Here is an 18,325-nt window from a genome sequence, read left to right on the forward strand (position 1 = left end):
AACAGTGAGTCAGATCTGCGCTAGACAGAGCGTAAACTGTCTCTTTTCCAGTAGGAATATCACAGGACGAACTGGGACAAGTGGTTTTGGAGAAAAACAAAATCCATAAAAAGTAAGCATCGTTAGTTCTGCGTTTATAGAATAACCTGCTTTCTTTAAATAAAAACATATACATCTTATTTTTATCTTTGAACATTTTACCTGTAATCTTATCTGCAGGAGCTGGTATTTTCAGTAGTAACGGAAAAATCAAAAATCAATTATGGTCATATGGCAGAAAACAGACCTTTAACATGTTTTTACAGTGATCAAAAAATAGATTCCTATCAAAATAGTATGCAGTCTTAATTCAACACCATTTGCTAGTCACCTCATTCAAATCCTACTTCATAACTGATTATTGATTTTTTTTTTAATTTTACCAGACTGTATCCACAACCATTTTTCTTTGCACTCTCTCATCTCAAATGCTTTAGCACTGTGAAGTCCAAAGGGGCTCCAGTTGTTGTGGCAGGTGAAAAATAAATTAGGCTGTGAATGCTAACAGGAGGCTGATAATTTCATGCAAGAGTGGGTAGTTGACCATCCGAAAGGGAACTTTTGAACTCTAAAGCAGAAGCCTGCCACAGCTACAATTGGTACCCAGCTACCAGTTGCTACATACAATTGGCAGGGACTGGTTGCAAATTTTGGTAACACCTGGACTACACAAAACAGACACATCCTGAACCCACCAATTAATAGAGAGACATGAGACAGAGACAGCCGTTAGGAGGCTGATCACACACACGTGGCCTATTTAGACTGGGAAGCTAGACCAGCTAAGAGGCCCAGAAAGGTGGCGATGAACATCCCAGAAACAAACAGGTAAGAACCTGGAAACACATGGGGAGAGATCTGTAGAGAGAAATCCCAGTAGCAGCCCAAATAGGTATCTGTGAGCAGCTGCACAGCAGGAACCAGTAAGATTTTCTGCCTGACCTTCCCAAACCAGCAGCGATCTCCCCGCTGCAGACAGAAATTGAGACCCATAAAGGTAGTGTTATGGGGGGCAGGGGAACAAGTGTGTGGAAAACAGAGTAACAGCTCTAACCTGGCTGATTCTTAAATAAAGCCTAGTACCTAAACCCACTATGGGTTGTCAGTTTACTCTGTGTCACCCATGACAGAAAATAGTATTTGAAGTGGGATACTGAACGTGTGTGTGTGTGCACTGCACTATAACTGACACAGTCAGGGTCTACTGAGCCATCAGGGTCCTCACCTCTCCTCAGAGGGGCAAAAAGAAAAATAAAACTATCTTTCTCTACCTCTTTTGTCCATTATGGATACTATCAGTCAACGTATCATATATGTGCCATACAAAGAGAAAATGATTTCTTCAAAAGCCAATAGGGAGCGTAGAGCCTTACTTTAATCAGCAGGACTGTTTCTATCCCCCTCACATCAATCAAACAATTGGCAACCACTGGATCGTCTATTTCCAATGCTGTGAGAACTGATGGGAATTCTGGATGATAAACTCCTCTGAAGAAAAGAAGAAAAAACATCACTCAAAGCTCACACAAGAGTCTTTAAAACAAAAAATACAAATAGTTCTTTTTAACAAATAATAATTTGAACCTTCAAGGCTAAGCAATAAAATCCAAAACATAACTCACCTGTGTCTAACATCATAGACTTTATTCTGAAATTTATTTACAATTATTTGAGGTCTAAATCCATGTGGGTAATATTTTGACATCAGTAGCTGAAGAGCTCTTTCATCACTGTGATTATCACAGCAAAATGCCTGAACCAGGCTCTTTAAACAAGACTCAACAGCCAAGGTCAGTTCAGCATCTTTTGGATGAATGAAAGCACCTAGATAAACACGAGAGACAAGGCTTTAGGAGCTGTGTTCCATAACAAAACATCCAGTAGTGCATTGTTACCACTCAAGGTTTTTGTTTTGTTGTGTTATGCGTTTTTTTGAGTCTAAAATAAACATTTCTTACAAGAATAATAAAAAATAATCAAGAAGTTAATGAAAAGATAAAAAACTCCACAACAGAGAAGCTACTCTGAGAACACAGATAGATAATTTCTCTTCGTATAGAGACACCTATGCATACTCAGAGGCCTACATTTTCTTCCTAGATCTCTGACAGGCCGCTACTAACTTCCGTTAAGGTACCAATTTTACGACAGGTCAGTAGGATTGTAACAACGCAAAGATCGCTTATCAACAATTTAATGTTTTAAGGGTAAAGGCAGAGGAACAACTATGCTGCAAGTTAAACAAACATGGAGTTTTCCATTATATAGCCTGTCTTCAGTAGTACGTGTGTTTGCACATTCTTACCCTGCAGTAAATGTCAAGTACTTAAGTACTTCACCTTTACAGTTACATCCAGAATATGCTGAAGCCATTACTCCCATTCACAAACTGAAAATAGCATTCACTGTCACAGCTGGTCAGAAACCGAATGAAACCAAACTTTCCAGGAAAAACTCAATTGATTCTGTCTGAGTTGCTCCGTGCAAAACATCCGAAGTTTGACAAGCCCACAAGTCAGCCACTGGACATTTTAAACAAAATCTGTCCAAGAGCTGGACAGTGCTACCCACCAAGGAACCAGCAGCCAAAGCACAGTAGTCTGATGCTTAGAAGGGTGTGGGGGAGTCAGAGGGGTGCACTGAAAGCTTACCGTTGTAAACTTACATAAAATACCTTAACAAGAACAGATGGAAAATTAGGAAAACCACTACGTGTTAGCTAGTTCATGTGATAAAAAGGACAGAAGCAAAAGATAAACTACCAGGATAAAACCTTTAGTCCAGGAAGTACAGGTGAAATATGTATCTGAAGCTCCTCAAAGAACAAATAGTTCTTCTAAAAGATCACTGTTTTTATTAGCAGCCATGCAATAAATCCCACAAGGAAATATTCTAAAGACTGACATTTTTAGCAGTCATTCTTACCTAAAGGTCCGACAGGTTTGCATTTGAAGTGCCCTTGCCTATAGGCTCTTTCTACTGCTTCCAGAAATGCTGGTACATGTGGTCCAAATCTTTTCAAGGTGTTTGTTTTACTATCTTTCAGCTCTCTCAACTGTTTCTGCTTGGCATCCAGTGCTTGTTTCACATCACAGTCTTCTCTCCTAAAAGAACAGAATTTTTTTCAGTAGCAACAGCTTATGAAGTCTTAATTTGATTAAAATGAAGTCTCATTTTTCACATTCTAATTAATAGGACAGTGTATCAAGACCTCAATACTTCAATGTACTACAGCGTAGCTACACGCATGCAACAGTATAGTTTCAAGAACAAAAAAGCAAGAAAGAAAATTACTACTTTTCAACAGTTTTGCAAGACTTTTTCATTTCTAACAATTTACAACAAATTTATTTCATTTCTAATTACATACTTCAATTTCACTGTTTTCTACAAAGGTCTTCAACAGAACACAAAGTAACTGTTGGTTATAATAATTGATAAAGGACATTTAAATTAATACATCGAGTTCAATAAGCAACAATTCTCAGATCTCTTAAGGCAACAAATGACAGCATTGCCATAATCACCTCCAGTAATCATTGTTCAAGTTCAGCTTTCCAAATCAAAACCAGAGTGTTTTGTTTTTCTAGTTTGGATATGGGCTAAATTGGTATTTGAACCACTTGCTGCATAGTCTCTAGAAATTTGCCTTTAACTATAGATACAATAATTACCTCAAGTGTATTTATTTCCTTTTATCATGTTACATATCTTGTGACGTCACATCAAGATGTACTAGTATGTTAAACAACATGAAAAAATTTAAATCATAGTCTGCCCATAGGATGGTAAGAAAATAAGGGACAGATGGTAGGAACAAAGAAGGGCATTAAACTGACAGTATGGATTTATACCAGGTTTTCAAATTAGTAATACCTTTCACTTTTAATGATAAAACAGTTTTCTTAATTTTACAAATGTTTCTACATTAAGTCACATCGTGCCAAAGACAAAAGTTTAGCAAGTCCTAAGATAAACTAAGGCAAAAACCCCCTAGAAACTGAAGTCTAATACCTCAGGGAATGCAGGTACACAAGAAAGGACCACTTACAACTTGAAACAAAGGAAAACAGTTATATTCAAAAGCATAACTTACCTAAGTCTAGCATGTTCTTCCTTACACTTATATATAGCCTGCTGAAACTGATCCACCTGTTGACCAATCATTATTTCTTCATCATGGAATGCCTTTAACTGTTCCCTCAAGTGTGTGATTTTCCTTTGTCTTTCCAGTTTTTCAGGCTCTGAAACCTGATTAGCACTAGAAAAGATCATACTTCAGTATTTTAAAACCACACAGACGATTTATAAGTGATACCAACTTTGTTTTATTACCTGTATCATATGAAAGATTTATGCATCAGAAAGTTATATTTAAGATTCTGTGCATTTACAAAGCATAAATACCAACTTTTTTTTGTGGTTTGTAATCACACATAACTCTCCCCAGTTACGTTCTGATTACATTTGGTCTATTTGTTTTGAAAAACCAAGGAAGCTAGAAAAAGTGTATCACCACCAACCAAAAAGAAAGGCTTTTTTTCTGCCAAACTACCTCATCACCTTCTAGCCAAAATCTTGGTATGCAAAGAAGCAGGATCAAAAATATTTAAATATTTAATGGAACTCTGCTTAAATTTAAATAAATATTTTCTGTTACTGCGGATTTTCTCATTAATCAGAAGAGCTCACTCCCTGCACACCCATACCTTAATAAACATACACCATAATCACTGTATCTGTATTTACCTGCTTTTCAGTTCTTCAATTCGTTTACGTAGCTGTTCGTCGTCTTTTCCCAGACGTTTTAACTCAGTTTTGAGACGATTACAAAGTGCCTATGAAGGAAATAGGACACAGTAGTGTAATGAATAGAAGCAAGAAATAATTTCAAAAAGAACTAAAATTGAGTAAATAAGCACTGAACTGCATCAAAACAGACAAACGTAACTTGAACTTCAAGAATGTGAAAAAGAAGGAATAACACAGTTACCTTGAATCATATTTATTTTGACCTAAGCTTAACACTGTTTAACACCTGTGTAAAGATAAACCCTATGGTCCCCAAAGAGAAACTAGTTGCATGTCAGGCAGGAAATTGCACGTATTTTGAACTGTACTATGGATTCAGGGAGCCCAGACACGGACGGAGGAGCACATATGGGTAGAGCATGGACAAGATTAAAGCTTTAAATCGGTATGAACTTTGAAAGCTCTTTTTGCCTACCTCAGCTTCATTGAGTGCTTTTCTTCTTGCCTGCACATCAGCCTTCAAAGAAATACACTGAGGATGCAGGGCTTGTGCTTCTTCACTTATTGTTACTAACTTGTCTTGTATTGCTTTGTACTTTTCTTCTGCTTCGTTGACTTTTACCTTTGGTGCAAAAAGAGAATGATACACAAGCTGTAACGAAGCAAAATTGTCTTCAAATCCTCTTAATTCTATAGAAGAAATATTTCTCAAAAGAATCCATGCAACATGTCTCATTTGCTTTATTTTTGGAGTTAACAGCAACACAGACATGTTCAGACATGAAGTAAAAATGCCTCAAATGTAATACAAATACATACTTTTTTTTTAGCATTAAAAAGAAAACAATGAAAAATGAGTGCCAATTCAGAAAAGTTTGGAGAAAGAGTTTTAATAGACTGAAAAGTTCAAAATAATGATGCCTAGTGTTTCTCTACAAAAGATATATTCTGTATGTGAATCTGAATGTTTGGCAAAATTATTCTTTCTTACTACCCACAGAAGTCTTAAGTACCATCCAAAAAGTCTTTAAATTTCCAGATGTCTCCTGAAATCAGACATTGATCTTTTCTACAGGCAATGATACCCAACGAAACCTACATGACAGATATCTGGAAGATGCCTGAATGTTACAGAAATAGGCACCAAGTAAATACTCTCAACGATAAAACATTTTAAATTACTGTTCACCAGTATATGCAATGCTAGTCATATCAAATTCCCGGTCAAAATAATATAAACCTTACCTGAAACAAAAGTATCAGCATGAAAACCACACACACATACCCCTACTAAACAACAGAAAACAAAATGTCCTAATATTATTATCCAATGAAATGTTGAATGTGAATGTTACTGTTAAAAAGATGGATAAAAGGGAATGTTCTTATCTGCTTGTGAAAATCTAAGATGGACAGTTTCAATAGCTTACAAAGCTAAAGGACAATCATAGTTTAAACATTTTTATTCTTGAGTCAAGGAGCCAAAACTAGAGTGACATAGGGTTCAAACCATGTATGTACCTGGCATTCTTCTAGCTTCTGAACATACTTCTCTGTATTTCCTTCTTCAGCTCTGATGCCTTCTTTGATTGGTTGTATTTCTTTTTCCATCTCACCCACCTAAATAGAAGCATATATTAGCATGTATCAGAATGCCTGCAGCAGATGGGAAATAATTTAAAATACATTTCCTATGAAGAAACTTATTTGAACAAGACATTTACCACTGCCCACGCCATTTTATGTTTCAAATCTTCAAGATGATTTCGCATGTCATTCACAAACCCAATGCTTTTGTAACGTTCCTTTCTTTCACAATAAAACCGCTTAAGTTCTTGAAGACGCTTAGAAAAAAAAAAAACAAAGATTCAATCGTGAGTGCAAAAAGCTCTGATATAATATGAAATCTTGGAAAGATTTTTTTTTTTAAAATGTAACATCACTGAGAGCTAATAAAATCAAAACTATGTAGTTTAACTCCTATGGTTACGTTAGTGCTCAGATCTGTACTAATAATTACTTTAACTTTTACATACCTCTACTCCTTGTTCTATCTGAATACATGTATTTTGCTTAGTTTTCATAATAGATGAATAATCTTCTTTCATTTGTTCCAGCTGAGTTGCCTTCATGAAGAACTAAAATGGAATAAAAAGATGCAGATGTTAGATTCAGCAGCTTACTTAAGTGAACTTTAAATAATTACCATAGAAAGACCACTCAACCCAATCTCTATTCATGCTCATCAACACCCAAAGTAAAATACCTGGCGGTGTATTCTTGAATGATGAACTAACTCAGCAGTGTCCTAAAACTTTTTTTAAACTTATCAGTGTCTTTAGAGAAAAGAAACTTCAAAAAAATTGTTTTTGCAAGTGAATGACTGTTACAATCACATAGTGTACTGGGTCTGGCTGGGATGGAGTTAAGTTTCTTCATAGCAACTATTATGGTGCTGCGTTTTAGACATGTGACCAAAACAATGCTGAGAGCATACTAATGTTTTAGCTGTCACTGAACAGTGTACAGCATCGAGGCCTCCTCCATTTCTCACTCTGCCTTCCCGGTGAACAGACTAGCAGGGTGTGCAAGAAGTTGGGAGGTAATACCAAGTCCCACACCGCTGCTCACTCACTCCCCCTCTGCAGTGGGATGGGGAAAAGAATCAGAGAGTACAAGTGAGAAAACTCGTGGGTTGAGATAGACACACTTTAATAGGTAAAGCAAAAGCCACACACGCAAGCAAAGCAAGCCAAGGAATTCATTCCTCACTTCCCATGGGCAGGCAGGTGTTCAGCCATCTCCAGGAAAGCAGGGCTCCATCACACATAATGGTTATTTGGGAAGACAAATGCCATCACTCCGAATGTCTCCCCCTTCCTCCACCTTCCCCCAACTTCTATTGCTGAGCATGGCATCATAGGGTCTGAAATACCCCTTTGGTCAGCTGGGGTCAGCTGTCCTGGCTGCATTCCCTCCCAACTTCTTGTGCACCCCCAGCCTCCTCACTGGTGGGGTGAGAAGCAGAAAAGGCCTTGACTCTGTGTAAGCCCTGCTCAGCAATGATGAAAACACCCCTGGGTTATCAACACTGTTTCCAGCACAAATCTAAAACATAGCCCCATACCAGCTACCTATGAAGAAAAACTGTCCCAGCCAAAACCAGCATATTCCTGCTCAGTAATAAAAAGGGAGAAGAGAGGGTTAGGGGTGCTGGCATCTTTTGCTCAGGAACTGGCTGGGCATTGGTCTACCCATGGGAGGTGGTGAGCAATTCCCTTTGCATCTCTTGTTTTGCTTTCTTTCTCTCTTCAAGCTCTTCCTTCACTTTTTAAACAACTTTTATCTCAACCCACAAATTTTCTTGCTTTTACTCTTCCTTTCCTTTTCCCCCATCCCAAGTTGGGGGGGAAGCAGGGAAGGGAAGCAAGCGAGCAGCTATGTGGTACACAGCTGCTTATCTGAGTTAACCTACAACAAGTCTTTAAAATTGAGAATTCTTTTTTTTTTTTTCTCCAAATGCCAACTTTAAGAATTTGAAATCAGTATTATAATGTTTAATCAAAACGTTAAATGATTTTTCTTACCTTGTACTTGTCACCTTCATTTTTAGACTGTAAAAAGTGCTTACTCATTTCCTGGGTTAAAACCGAGACAGGATTATCTACCTGAAAAAATAAATTAATTTCTTTTTATTTTAAGTTAGTTTTAAGTCCTCATGTAACTGCATATCCATGAAAGTGAGCAAACCATCTCCCTGTCCCAGGCCCAGCAATTCAGTAATAATCAGACAGAAGCAGATCCAGAAATAAAGATTTCTACTCCTCTCACCCTTTTTTAAAAAAAACCAAACCAAACCAAAACAAACAAAAACTCAACAACAAAAACCCAAGAAGTCTAAAAAAAAAAAATCCAACTCCATCAAATACAAACTAGAAGCACAACAAGAACAACTAAGGAACTATTTCCGAAGGATAACTGACTTCTGGAAAGACAGTGCCTTTTTTTCCCCCATGTATTTAACAAGATCAGCATTAGGAATTTTGTCCAATGCTTTTTAATTTCTCATTATTTCATTGATCAAAGTATTGGATTAAGTGCAATGAATTGCTCCATATATTCTTACAGAAGTTTCCACAAAATAAAATCAATACATAGTAATAGGAGTTTATATTATTTGAAAGGCTGAATATGTTGAATATTTTAAACTTCATATGCACTACCTGATCTTTCCTCAATCACTTAAGCAGCAAACACACACTCAAATTTGTGCAACAGCAAAAACTGAAATAATGAGCAGGAAAAAAAAAAAAAGAAAAAAAAAGCTCCAGACTTCCATTAACAGCATATATGACTCATGCCTCAGAGATGATAGCAAATACTTACCTGTCTGGGACGGAATCTTATTCTGCACTGTAGAAGGTATAAATTTTAATTTTCTTTTGCCATTGCATTTGATCTTGAAAGAACATGGAAGAGGTGAACCTCCCTCATTTATCAAAATGGAACATTCCTTTTTAATTGAAGAATTATAACATCACATGCTGATGTCTTAAATTCCACAGAATTTAAATACTATAACAATTACCTGTATATTAAAGTGATCCAGTATTCCTATGAGTTCCTCTTTCTTTGAAGAAATTAAGGTCCCTAATGGTAAAAGAGGACAGGAAAAATACTAACAGATCCAAAGTAGCGACACATACAATGCCCTAGCCTTTTGTTTGATCTAGTAGTTCTTGGTAAATGTAAAAAAAATGAGATTAGCGTTTTTGTATCACAGATTTAGTCTTAAATGAGAAACACTGTTTTATTAGGTTTTTTTAATCTTTCTGATATATTTGCATTTGCACAGAATGACTTCTAACTGAAGTCCCTCATTGTGTCATAAACCCTCTGTGAAAGAATTTAGGAAAATCAACAAAAATACTAAAAACTACATTCATAACAAGCAGATTTTCACTAAGACAAATACTGTATGACCTCACATCACACAGAACCTGACACAACTGGTTTTGACATGCTAAAATATTCTCATTATAAGGTAAACACAAAAAATGGACATCATCCTTGAATGATGAATGAAATTAGAAACCTCATCCTTTGCTAACATGAAGGCATTTAAAGCAATGAAACCATTTAAAGAGCTTCTAAGACTTAGAACAAAGCAAACTACCACCAACCAGATTTGCTTTTCAGTTTGTAACTTCTGCTTCCATCCAGATTAATGTGCTGATTCACAATAATGGAGCTACCATACACTTCTGGTTTAAATGCATCTCTACCTTGGTTTCGCAGTGTTATGGAAATATCTGCAGAGCTAAAAAAAAAAAAACACACACAAAAAAAAAAAAAGACAACTAAAATTAGTCCAAAACCTGAAAAAAATAAAACAGAAAAAAAATCAGAACATTCTAATTCTCCACAAAAGTCATGTCTTGTACAGGTCACAACTGGAAGTCAGTCATAGTACCAATTGGAACAAGATGTATTTTTCTTGTTTGAGCCAAAACAGTATCAGAGACACATGGCCAGAAAGGCTGCCATACAGTGACCTGTTTGCACTTTCTGTGCTTCAGATAAATCATGAGCCAAAAGCAAATAGTTGTGAGAGCAGATCTGCCCCACCTTCCCTTCCCACCTGAGTGTCCACACCTTTAGGTTGTTCTCCTGTCCCCAAACGGGCTTCTGTAGAAAAGAGTTGCTTAGCTTCCTACAGCCATCCCTAACCAAAGTAATCTATAGCAAAACGCTTAAGGCGTTCTTCTAGAAAAGATGAGATGTGGTTTCAGTTCCGAATTCAGTTTTTCTGCTTCTCAAGTGAATGCTGAAACATTAACATCTTATACATAACGCAGGTACCACCAACAATTTTACTCCAAGCACCTCTGAAAGGAAAAGCCTGGGGGTCCAAGTTACAGCTTTATGTAAATGTAAACTTTTAAACCTCTTCTCCTATTTTTTATTGATTCCCCTAAACATGTTATCCCCACTCTTGCTGCAGACATGAATCCACTTCCTGCAGGATTAATAATCCACCTGTATGTCAAGGTCTTTATATTGTATATTCATACAGAAAGGCAGAAAAAGAATTAACCTCACTGTCTGCAAAACAATGATAACTAGTTTCCTACAATTTTTTTTCTAATGAACTCAATTCTTCTGTAGGATATTAAAGTACATCAAGGAAGTAATACACAAGGACTGGGCAACACTCAGGACATATCACTATATTAGCTAGTTCAGAGATAATGGTATACTACTGGTATATTACTGGTAAAGTTTCTAATGTGGTTTTTGTTTGTAGTTTAGGGCTTTTTTTGTTTAAATATGGTCTCTTTAGTGTTATGCTTTTTATTCAAAACTTGTAGACCCAGTAAGAGAACAGAGAAAACAAAAGCGAACAGAAAACTGATCAGCTAACCTGAACAGCAATCGCTAAAGAACACATTCAACCTGAAAACTAGAAACAGTTTTACTTACGTCTCTCCATCTCGTACAAACATTTTTAATGAGGAACCTCTGTTAGTTGCAGTGGCTTTTCCTCCAAGTCCAACAATCAGAGCAGTTAATATAGAACTTTTTCCACCTGTAATACAAGTATTGAACATATGATTCTTGTAACTCTTTATCCAGTTCACCCGTATTACAGATTTTTGTTTGCGTATGTATTCATGCACTTAAAAGTCCAAATCCTGTCTTTATTGACCAAGCTTATAAAATAGCAATAACTCTAGAAAAACGTTTGCCACTTCCAAGGTTCTTCCTAAAAAAAACCAAAACCAAACATGCTGAGCTAAACTTCTGTTACTTCTATTTAGTAATTTGCATTCAACAAGATCAGGTCCTATCTCAGGAGCAAAGAATCTCTCCTTCCTTGCAAGCATAGAGAAAAAACGTATACAACAAAAGAAATCAAACCACACGTTACCTTTTATATAACTATCGGAAAGGTTTTAAGCTCTCTTTCAAAATTTGTGATTAATTTTTGAAATTCTCTCTCCAAAAGAAGTGAACTTGCATAAATAACTGTAATTACTTTCTCCTATAATAGTTTCTATATGACATATACTTGGACAATGACTGTGCATTTAATAACAAACACACAATTATATTTAGTTTGAACACAAATTTATGTACGATTTAGCTATGAAAAGATTTATATTCACATTATCTTTTGCAAATCTCCAAATTCAAGACCTAATTTTTTCACCAGCCTTGAACTACTGGGATAGACCTGTGTGGTTCCTAAGTCCAAAAGTGAATCCATCATTCTATGATTCTACGATCTCCATTCCTAAAAGATGGTTAGCAATTCTTTTTCAAATAAAAATTACATCTTCTAAACTACTAACAAAAGTGTTCTTTGACAAAGAAGTTATGCAATTAATACTTACTTCCATTGTTTCCAACAACAAAATTGAGATTCGATCCGAACTGAAAAGGCCCCAGCATTGAATGGCACATGAAATTCTTCAGCTGGATACTTTCAATTATCCCAACTTCCCCTACAGTCTAAAGGATTAACAATTAAAACTGGTGTTATGTATGCATTTTAAGGAGATACAGTTCATCTATTTTAAATATAATAAGAATTCAAATGACAGTATGATGTAAAACATCAATGGGTACAAACTAAAAGGAAATCAGAAGGGTTTCATGACACGATGAAAAGCTGCTTGCTACGGAGCAGTTACGTAATGAAATAAGAGGAAAACAGTTACCAAAGCTGATTACTCACACGTAGCAACTTGCAGTTCTCCCCGTAACTAACTTATAATTAATACAATATAAAACATTAAGATCATCAATTCTATACAGCTGTCAGAGCAATAATTAAGAGCATCATAGAAAGCCTTTTTGTTACTTGAGTAATATTATTTGTGAGAATTCTCAGCACAGCTCAGAAGGAGGGAAATTAAGCTAGATCAGGAAGGAGGAAGTGAAACTAGAAATGGGACAGCCCACTGCTCAACTGGTGAAGTATTGTTTTGAAAGGAAACTTTAGTTTCATCGCCAGTGCTTCAGAAAAGCAATGTTTTCTAAGAAAGCAAAGTCCTCGGAAAAAAATAAACAAGCCAATGACATAGATCAGCTGCTGTTCAAGAAAAGAAGTGAGGAATAATGCTTCTGCAAACCAAAAATCAACCACGGTGTCTTATAATACACAAGACAGTATTTGCAATCTCAGAAATGATTTTTAAAAAATCCTCCATCAAATTAGAATTCAACTGTTACAGAAAAGCAGAAAAGATGGTATTCCTGTTTTCAAGTTTCATTTCCATCAAAATATGCATTTAAAATACTATATTTATTTAGTTGTTTGAAAGCAGCTGTGCAAAACAAACAAGTATATGGTTATTCCTTTAGTAAATAATTCGTTTTCTAAATGTTTTCTCTGCTTTCACTACAACCATAAACCAAATATACCATATTTTATCAAACAAAATCCATTTCCTTTATTTGGTTATTTGACAACTTCAGTAGTATTCATTCTATAAAACCAGAATACTGTTATTTTATCATCAACTGTCATAACTACATGACCCAAAAGACATAAGGTAAGAATGAACCCATGCAGAAATCCTCATCACAGACATCACCTCTAGTTTCTTTTATATTGGTTCCATGGGACCCCACACACAAGACATTTATTTCAATGCCAACCAAAAGCACAGAACTTTTTTATATCAACTTTTCCTTACATCTCGCCTGCCTCCCCCCCAACTTTTTAAACAACTTACCGACAGTAAAGAGAAATTACTATCAGGTGATGACTGTGAATCTTCTTCATTAGACTCATCACTATGCTCATCTGTGCATTCTTGTCTCTGTCTTTTGTGGGATCCAGGCTTTGAAATACTTTCTTCCTTTCTCTTACCCATGAGTACTGAAAAACAAAAGTAATGAAAGGCTGTAGGTTTCAGTCTTCTAGATGAAAACATACCTACAGATGATAGCACAGACTTACCAATTTACTTACTTTTGTAAAAGAAATATTAAGATCATAGAAAGCATTGCAACAAACAAATACTTTTTCCGGAACTGAAAACTCAGTGAATTTAAGCCTAAGCTTCTTACGAAGAAGTTGTATTGGAACAAAAGAAACACAACTTCATTATTCTAATCGAGCTGAATTTTTTTGTTGATTAACAACAAAATCAACCCTGATTCTGTTTTCCTTGGTACATTAGGCTTTGGGATATTTGCTAGAATTGTTTTTCGTTAGTAATGGAGTTGAATCATAGGATCATAGAATGTTTTGCGTTGGAAGGGACCCTTAGAGGTCATCCAGTCCAACCCCCTGTGCAGGGAGCAGGGACACCGCTAACCAGATCAGGTTGCTCAGAGCCCCGTCCAACCTGGCCTTGAATGCTTCCAGGGATGGGGTCTCCACTCCCTCTCTGGGCAACCCCTGCCAGGGTTTCACCACCCTCATTGTAAAGAATTTCTTCCTTATATCCAGTCTAAACCTACCCTGCTTCAGTTTAAAACCATTACCCCTTGTCCTATCACAGCTGACCCCACTAAAAAGATTTTTCCCATCTTTCCTATAGGCCCCCTTTAGGTACTAAAAGGCCGTAATCAGGTCTCCCTGCAGCCTTCTCTTCTCCAGGCTGAACAAGCCCAACTCTCTCAGCTGGTCCTCATAGGAGAGGTGCTCCAGCCCTCGGATCATTTTTGTAGCCCTCCTCTGGACCCGCTCCAACACTTCCATGTCCTTCTTGTGCTGAGGGCTCCAGAGCTGGACGCAGTACTCTAGGTGAGGTCTCACCAGAGCAGAGTAGAGGCGCAGAATCACCTCCCTCAACCTGCTGGCCATGCTTCTTTTGATGTGGCCCAGGGTATGGTTGGCTTTCTGTGCTGCCAGCACACATTGCTGGCTCATGTCCAGCTTTTCGTCCATCAGAACATTAAGTTGTAAAAAGTACATAACTATCATAGCATCAATAGCAGCCTCAGTGCTGGTTTGATTAAAGTGAGCTATGCAGCCAAAAAGAAAATGTATTAATTATATGTCGTTGACAACTGCCTAGAAAATTAATACGCAGAACACAAACAAGTAGAATAAAGAAAAATTCAGATTCATAGCACTGTTCCTGTGCTGTTTCTTGCACGTAGCCACCCTGCTTTTGTGAGGCAGTATAACATGATCACAGTAAACAAAATGCTGGTATTTTACTAATGAAGAATGACAATTCTCTAATATAGAAACCATATATACATATTTCCTCTACAAATGCATAAATAACACACAGACTTCCTGCACTAATTACTGGTTGGAAATGAATGTTGCAAAAGTAACGAGGTCTACTAAAGTCACAAAAAAGCTGAAACAACAGGCATCAAGATTAGTCAAAATCTCACATTTTCTGTAACTGTACCCTTAACGGCATGTTTTTTATTCCCCCAATAGTATATACTACATTCTTCATACCTGGACACCCAGACTACACAAAACATGGAAGTTCACATACTATTGCCCAAAGCAGAACCAAGGTCCAGTTTGTACAAAGGCAATTCACAATATTTTTATTTGCCAGTAGTTCAATCACCTACTGGCAAGTGTCAGTTTTACCCTGTTTTGGACATCAGCTGTATAATTTTCAAAAAGTTTCTGAAATGAAAGATGTTCTCCTACTCAGATAATTTTGTTTACTAGAGCTCCCTTCTAGGGAAGATGGCAAGCAACTTAGATGTATCTCACCAGTTTGAGCAAAATTCAGAGGCATTAAATGTATTAATATCCAGTGCTATAGAAAGATCATTGCATGACACATAGCCTAAGAGTAGTCTGAGTTTATTTATAAGAATAAATAATTTTTTTTTTTGGGGGGGGGAGGAAGAAATATGTAGAAAAGGAAAGAATGACCAGCATTACAGACATTGCATGTCCAAAGTTGACACCATGTGTCGTGGTTTGAGACCAAATTGACTCTGTGGAGACTAAACACACCAAGGGCTTGGATACCAGAACACTTCTGGTCACAGATACACAGTTAATGATAACGAGTGACTGATTCCTTGTCCCACAGGACAGACGGGACAATCGAGGGGAGAAGGCAGCCAGGCCAGCCTAAAAGTTCCTAACATCAGCTCCTGTGTCCTGCAGGGGACACGACAGGGTCCATGAGAAAGCTGGGTGGACCAGCACAGCTGTTCCAGTTGTGTAATGCACAGTCTCAGGGCCCCATGGGGGGAGGGGGGGCCTCCCAGAGCTTCTCTGTGGATCTTGATCCACGTTCTCTCTTTAAACGTTTTAAGATTAATACCTTGAAGAATCTACAGAGAACTCAATGAAATCGAAACTTAAATTACAGCTTTAGTCATAAGAAGGAACTCTGCAATGGACAGGAGCAGCCTTTCCTCCCTCTGCCTCTTCTGTTTCTGTCTCATCCCCCAGAGTTCAAGCACCTCTTTGCACAGCAGAATAATAAACCATCTCAAGGCACTGATTCTACTGAAAACTAATGGAGGAAAAAACCTTTTTTCTTTTTAAGTAAGTTCCCCAACCATCTCACCATGCAGGTGTGCATGTTTGGGTCATTGTGGAGAAAGACAGTGCTTCTTTCAGCAGCTTCTTTTACTTGTGTCAGCTTGATATTCTGATCAAACTATAGCCTGATTTCAGCTGACGGAAGGTCAGATAGCTCATACTGCCAAGCATCACAGACAATAGCATTTACTATACGAAACATCACAGGCATTAAAATTTATTACATCATTACAAAGAGTATTTAATTTCTATTCTAGATACCTGTTGACTGTTTTATAAAATACAGCACCTAATAACTCCCTCATAAATTTCCTTTGACCCAGCATCTAAATGATAAAGAAAAAAAATCTACATCTCTTTCCATTAAGTGCAATGAACAAAATTCAAGGAAAAGCAGAAATGCAATGAATTTCCCATCTGACACTCTTGCAATAATTTTGCATGGCAGGGATTTCAGATCAAATACTGGATTATTACTATTACTATGTCCGTTAGTATTTACAGGGAATATGTCATTTCCATTTTATGTTATGTAGTTTAATACCATACACATAGAAATCAAGGAGCAAATACATTTCACAATTCAGTTGCATACCTTTTGCTGTGCTACTTTTGGTTTCTTACATAAACATGTCTTTATGCTTAAATTACTCAGACCAGGAAAGTGTCTCTTGTCTGCTGTTGGAATTTATCCATCACCCAGATATGATGACAAGCATTCATTCAATCTGCTGTTTCATTGAAATCTCTCTCTGGAAAGCAGAAAAAACAAAAGATTTAAATGTTGCAATTATTCATGTCCAAAATAAAGATCGGGGCTATGAGTTCCATCGCTATAACATTTGGGCATTTAAGAAAAAGAGAGTATGAGAGTGGAAAACAGAACAAAATAACCTAGGAGAAAACTCATTTGTGTAATCTAAGTGTGACGAAGGCAAAGGACAGAATAGTCTGCACCCCGGAACTCTTGAAGAGCTAGTACTGCAAACAAAACTTAACTGGAACTGCAAGCAAACTTTACTGAAGTAGCCTCAGAAGTTATGACAAGTACCATGGCATGTAATACCTACACTGAGTACAAAAAAGACAGAAGGAAAGAGAAACTGGCTGCAGCAACAAGGAATCCACTAATATGAGTTCACAAGACACAAAGCTTTAAAAGCTAACAGAAGAAATAATCAAAGTTAAGAAAAATAAGAAACCCACAGAAAACACCACATACATTTGAATTTTATCTTTAGATCATCTTGACATTCTTGACAGAAAAAGTTCCTTTTTTTTTTTACATTAATTGCTCCCAAAACTCTTGTACCAAGACCCCCCTAATTTTCTTTGTTAAGTTTTTAATTGAAAAAATAGCTGCTTTCAGTCTTCGCACCACTTACCAAGACTTTAACAACAGTTTGGGAATAACTATCAAGGCAAATGAAAAACAGCCGATCTGACCTATTGTCCTGGTTTCGGCTGGGATAGAGCTAATTTTCTTCCTAGTAGCTGGCATAGTGCTGTGTTTTGAATTTAGTACCAGAAGAATGTTGATAACACCCTGATGTTTTCAGCTGTTGCCAAGTAGTGCTCAGACTACTCAAGGACTTTTTGAGCTTCTCCTGCTCAGCCAGGTGCATAACAAGCTGGGAGTACAGCACAGCTAGCACAGCTAACCCAAACTGACCAAAGGGCTATTCCATACCATATAACGTCATGCTCGGGGGGGAGTTAGTCAGTCGGTCGGTTGTGGGGAGACTGCTCGCTGCTCGGGGAGTGATCACAGCTCGGGGACTGCTCGCAGCTCGGGACGGGCTGGGCATCGGTCGGCGGGTGGTGAGCAATTGCATTGTGCATCATTCGTTTTGTATATTCTGTATATTCTGTTATCATTCTCATTATTACTATTATTATTATTATTTTCTCTTATTAAACTGTCTTTATCTCAGCCCTCAGCTCTAACCTTTTATTTTCTTCCCGATATTCTCTCCCCCATCCCACTGAGGGAGGGGGAGAGTGAGCGAGCGGCTGCGTGGTGCTTAGTTGCCAGCC

The 18,325-nt window shown here is 37.2% G+C and overlaps 1 protein-coding gene across 4 annotated transcripts in view; it reads right to left on the bottom strand.

The window, feature by feature from the left end:
* SMC6 (structural maintenance of chromosomes 6) overlaps window positions 1-17,035 on the bottom strand; it is a 33,543-nt gene extending 16,508 nt beyond the window's left edge. For 3 of the 4 annotated variants that reach the window (XM_035897189.1, XM_035897190.1, XM_035897191.1), the window contains exons 1-16: window positions 16,884-17,035; window positions 13,536-13,681; window positions 12,189-12,306; window positions 11,275-11,380; window positions 9,975-10,111; window positions 9,380-9,441; window positions 8,379-8,459; window positions 6,828-6,929; window positions 6,516-6,635; window positions 6,313-6,411; window positions 5,267-5,413; window positions 4,789-4,877; window positions 4,136-4,315; window positions 2,965-3,143; window positions 1,662-1,863; window positions 1,413-1,527 (exon numbers count right to left, since the gene is read on the bottom strand). In XM_035897189.1, the coding sequence (XP_035753082.1) occupies window positions 1,413-1,527; window positions 1,662-1,863; window positions 2,965-3,143; window positions 4,136-4,315; window positions 4,789-4,877; window positions 5,267-5,413; window positions 6,313-6,411; window positions 6,516-6,635; window positions 6,828-6,929; window positions 8,379-8,459; window positions 9,380-9,441; window positions 9,975-10,111; window positions 11,275-11,380; window positions 12,189-12,306; window positions 13,536-13,676 (1,878 nt within the window). In that variant the 5' untranslated portion in view covers window positions 13,677-13,681; window positions 16,884-17,035. The remainder of the gene's footprint in view (window positions 1-1,412; window positions 1,528-1,661; window positions 1,864-2,964; window positions 3,144-4,135; window positions 4,316-4,788; window positions 4,878-5,266; window positions 5,414-6,312; window positions 6,412-6,515; window positions 6,636-6,827; window positions 6,930-8,378; window positions 8,460-9,379; window positions 9,442-9,974; window positions 10,112-11,274; window positions 11,381-12,188; window positions 12,307-13,535; window positions 13,682-16,883) is intronic. The other variant, XM_009641792.2, reaches the window with a different exon arrangement.
* Window positions 17,036-18,325: the final 1,290 nt, after the last annotated feature.

The sequence above is a fragment of the Egretta garzetta genome, unplaced genomic scaffold, assembly GCF_000687185.1.
Source record: "Egretta garzetta isolate BGI_Z169 unplaced genomic scaffold, ASM68718v1 scaffold607, whole genome shotgun sequence".
Taxonomy (NCBI): domain Eukaryota; kingdom Metazoa; phylum Chordata; class Aves; order Pelecaniformes; family Ardeidae; genus Egretta; species Egretta garzetta.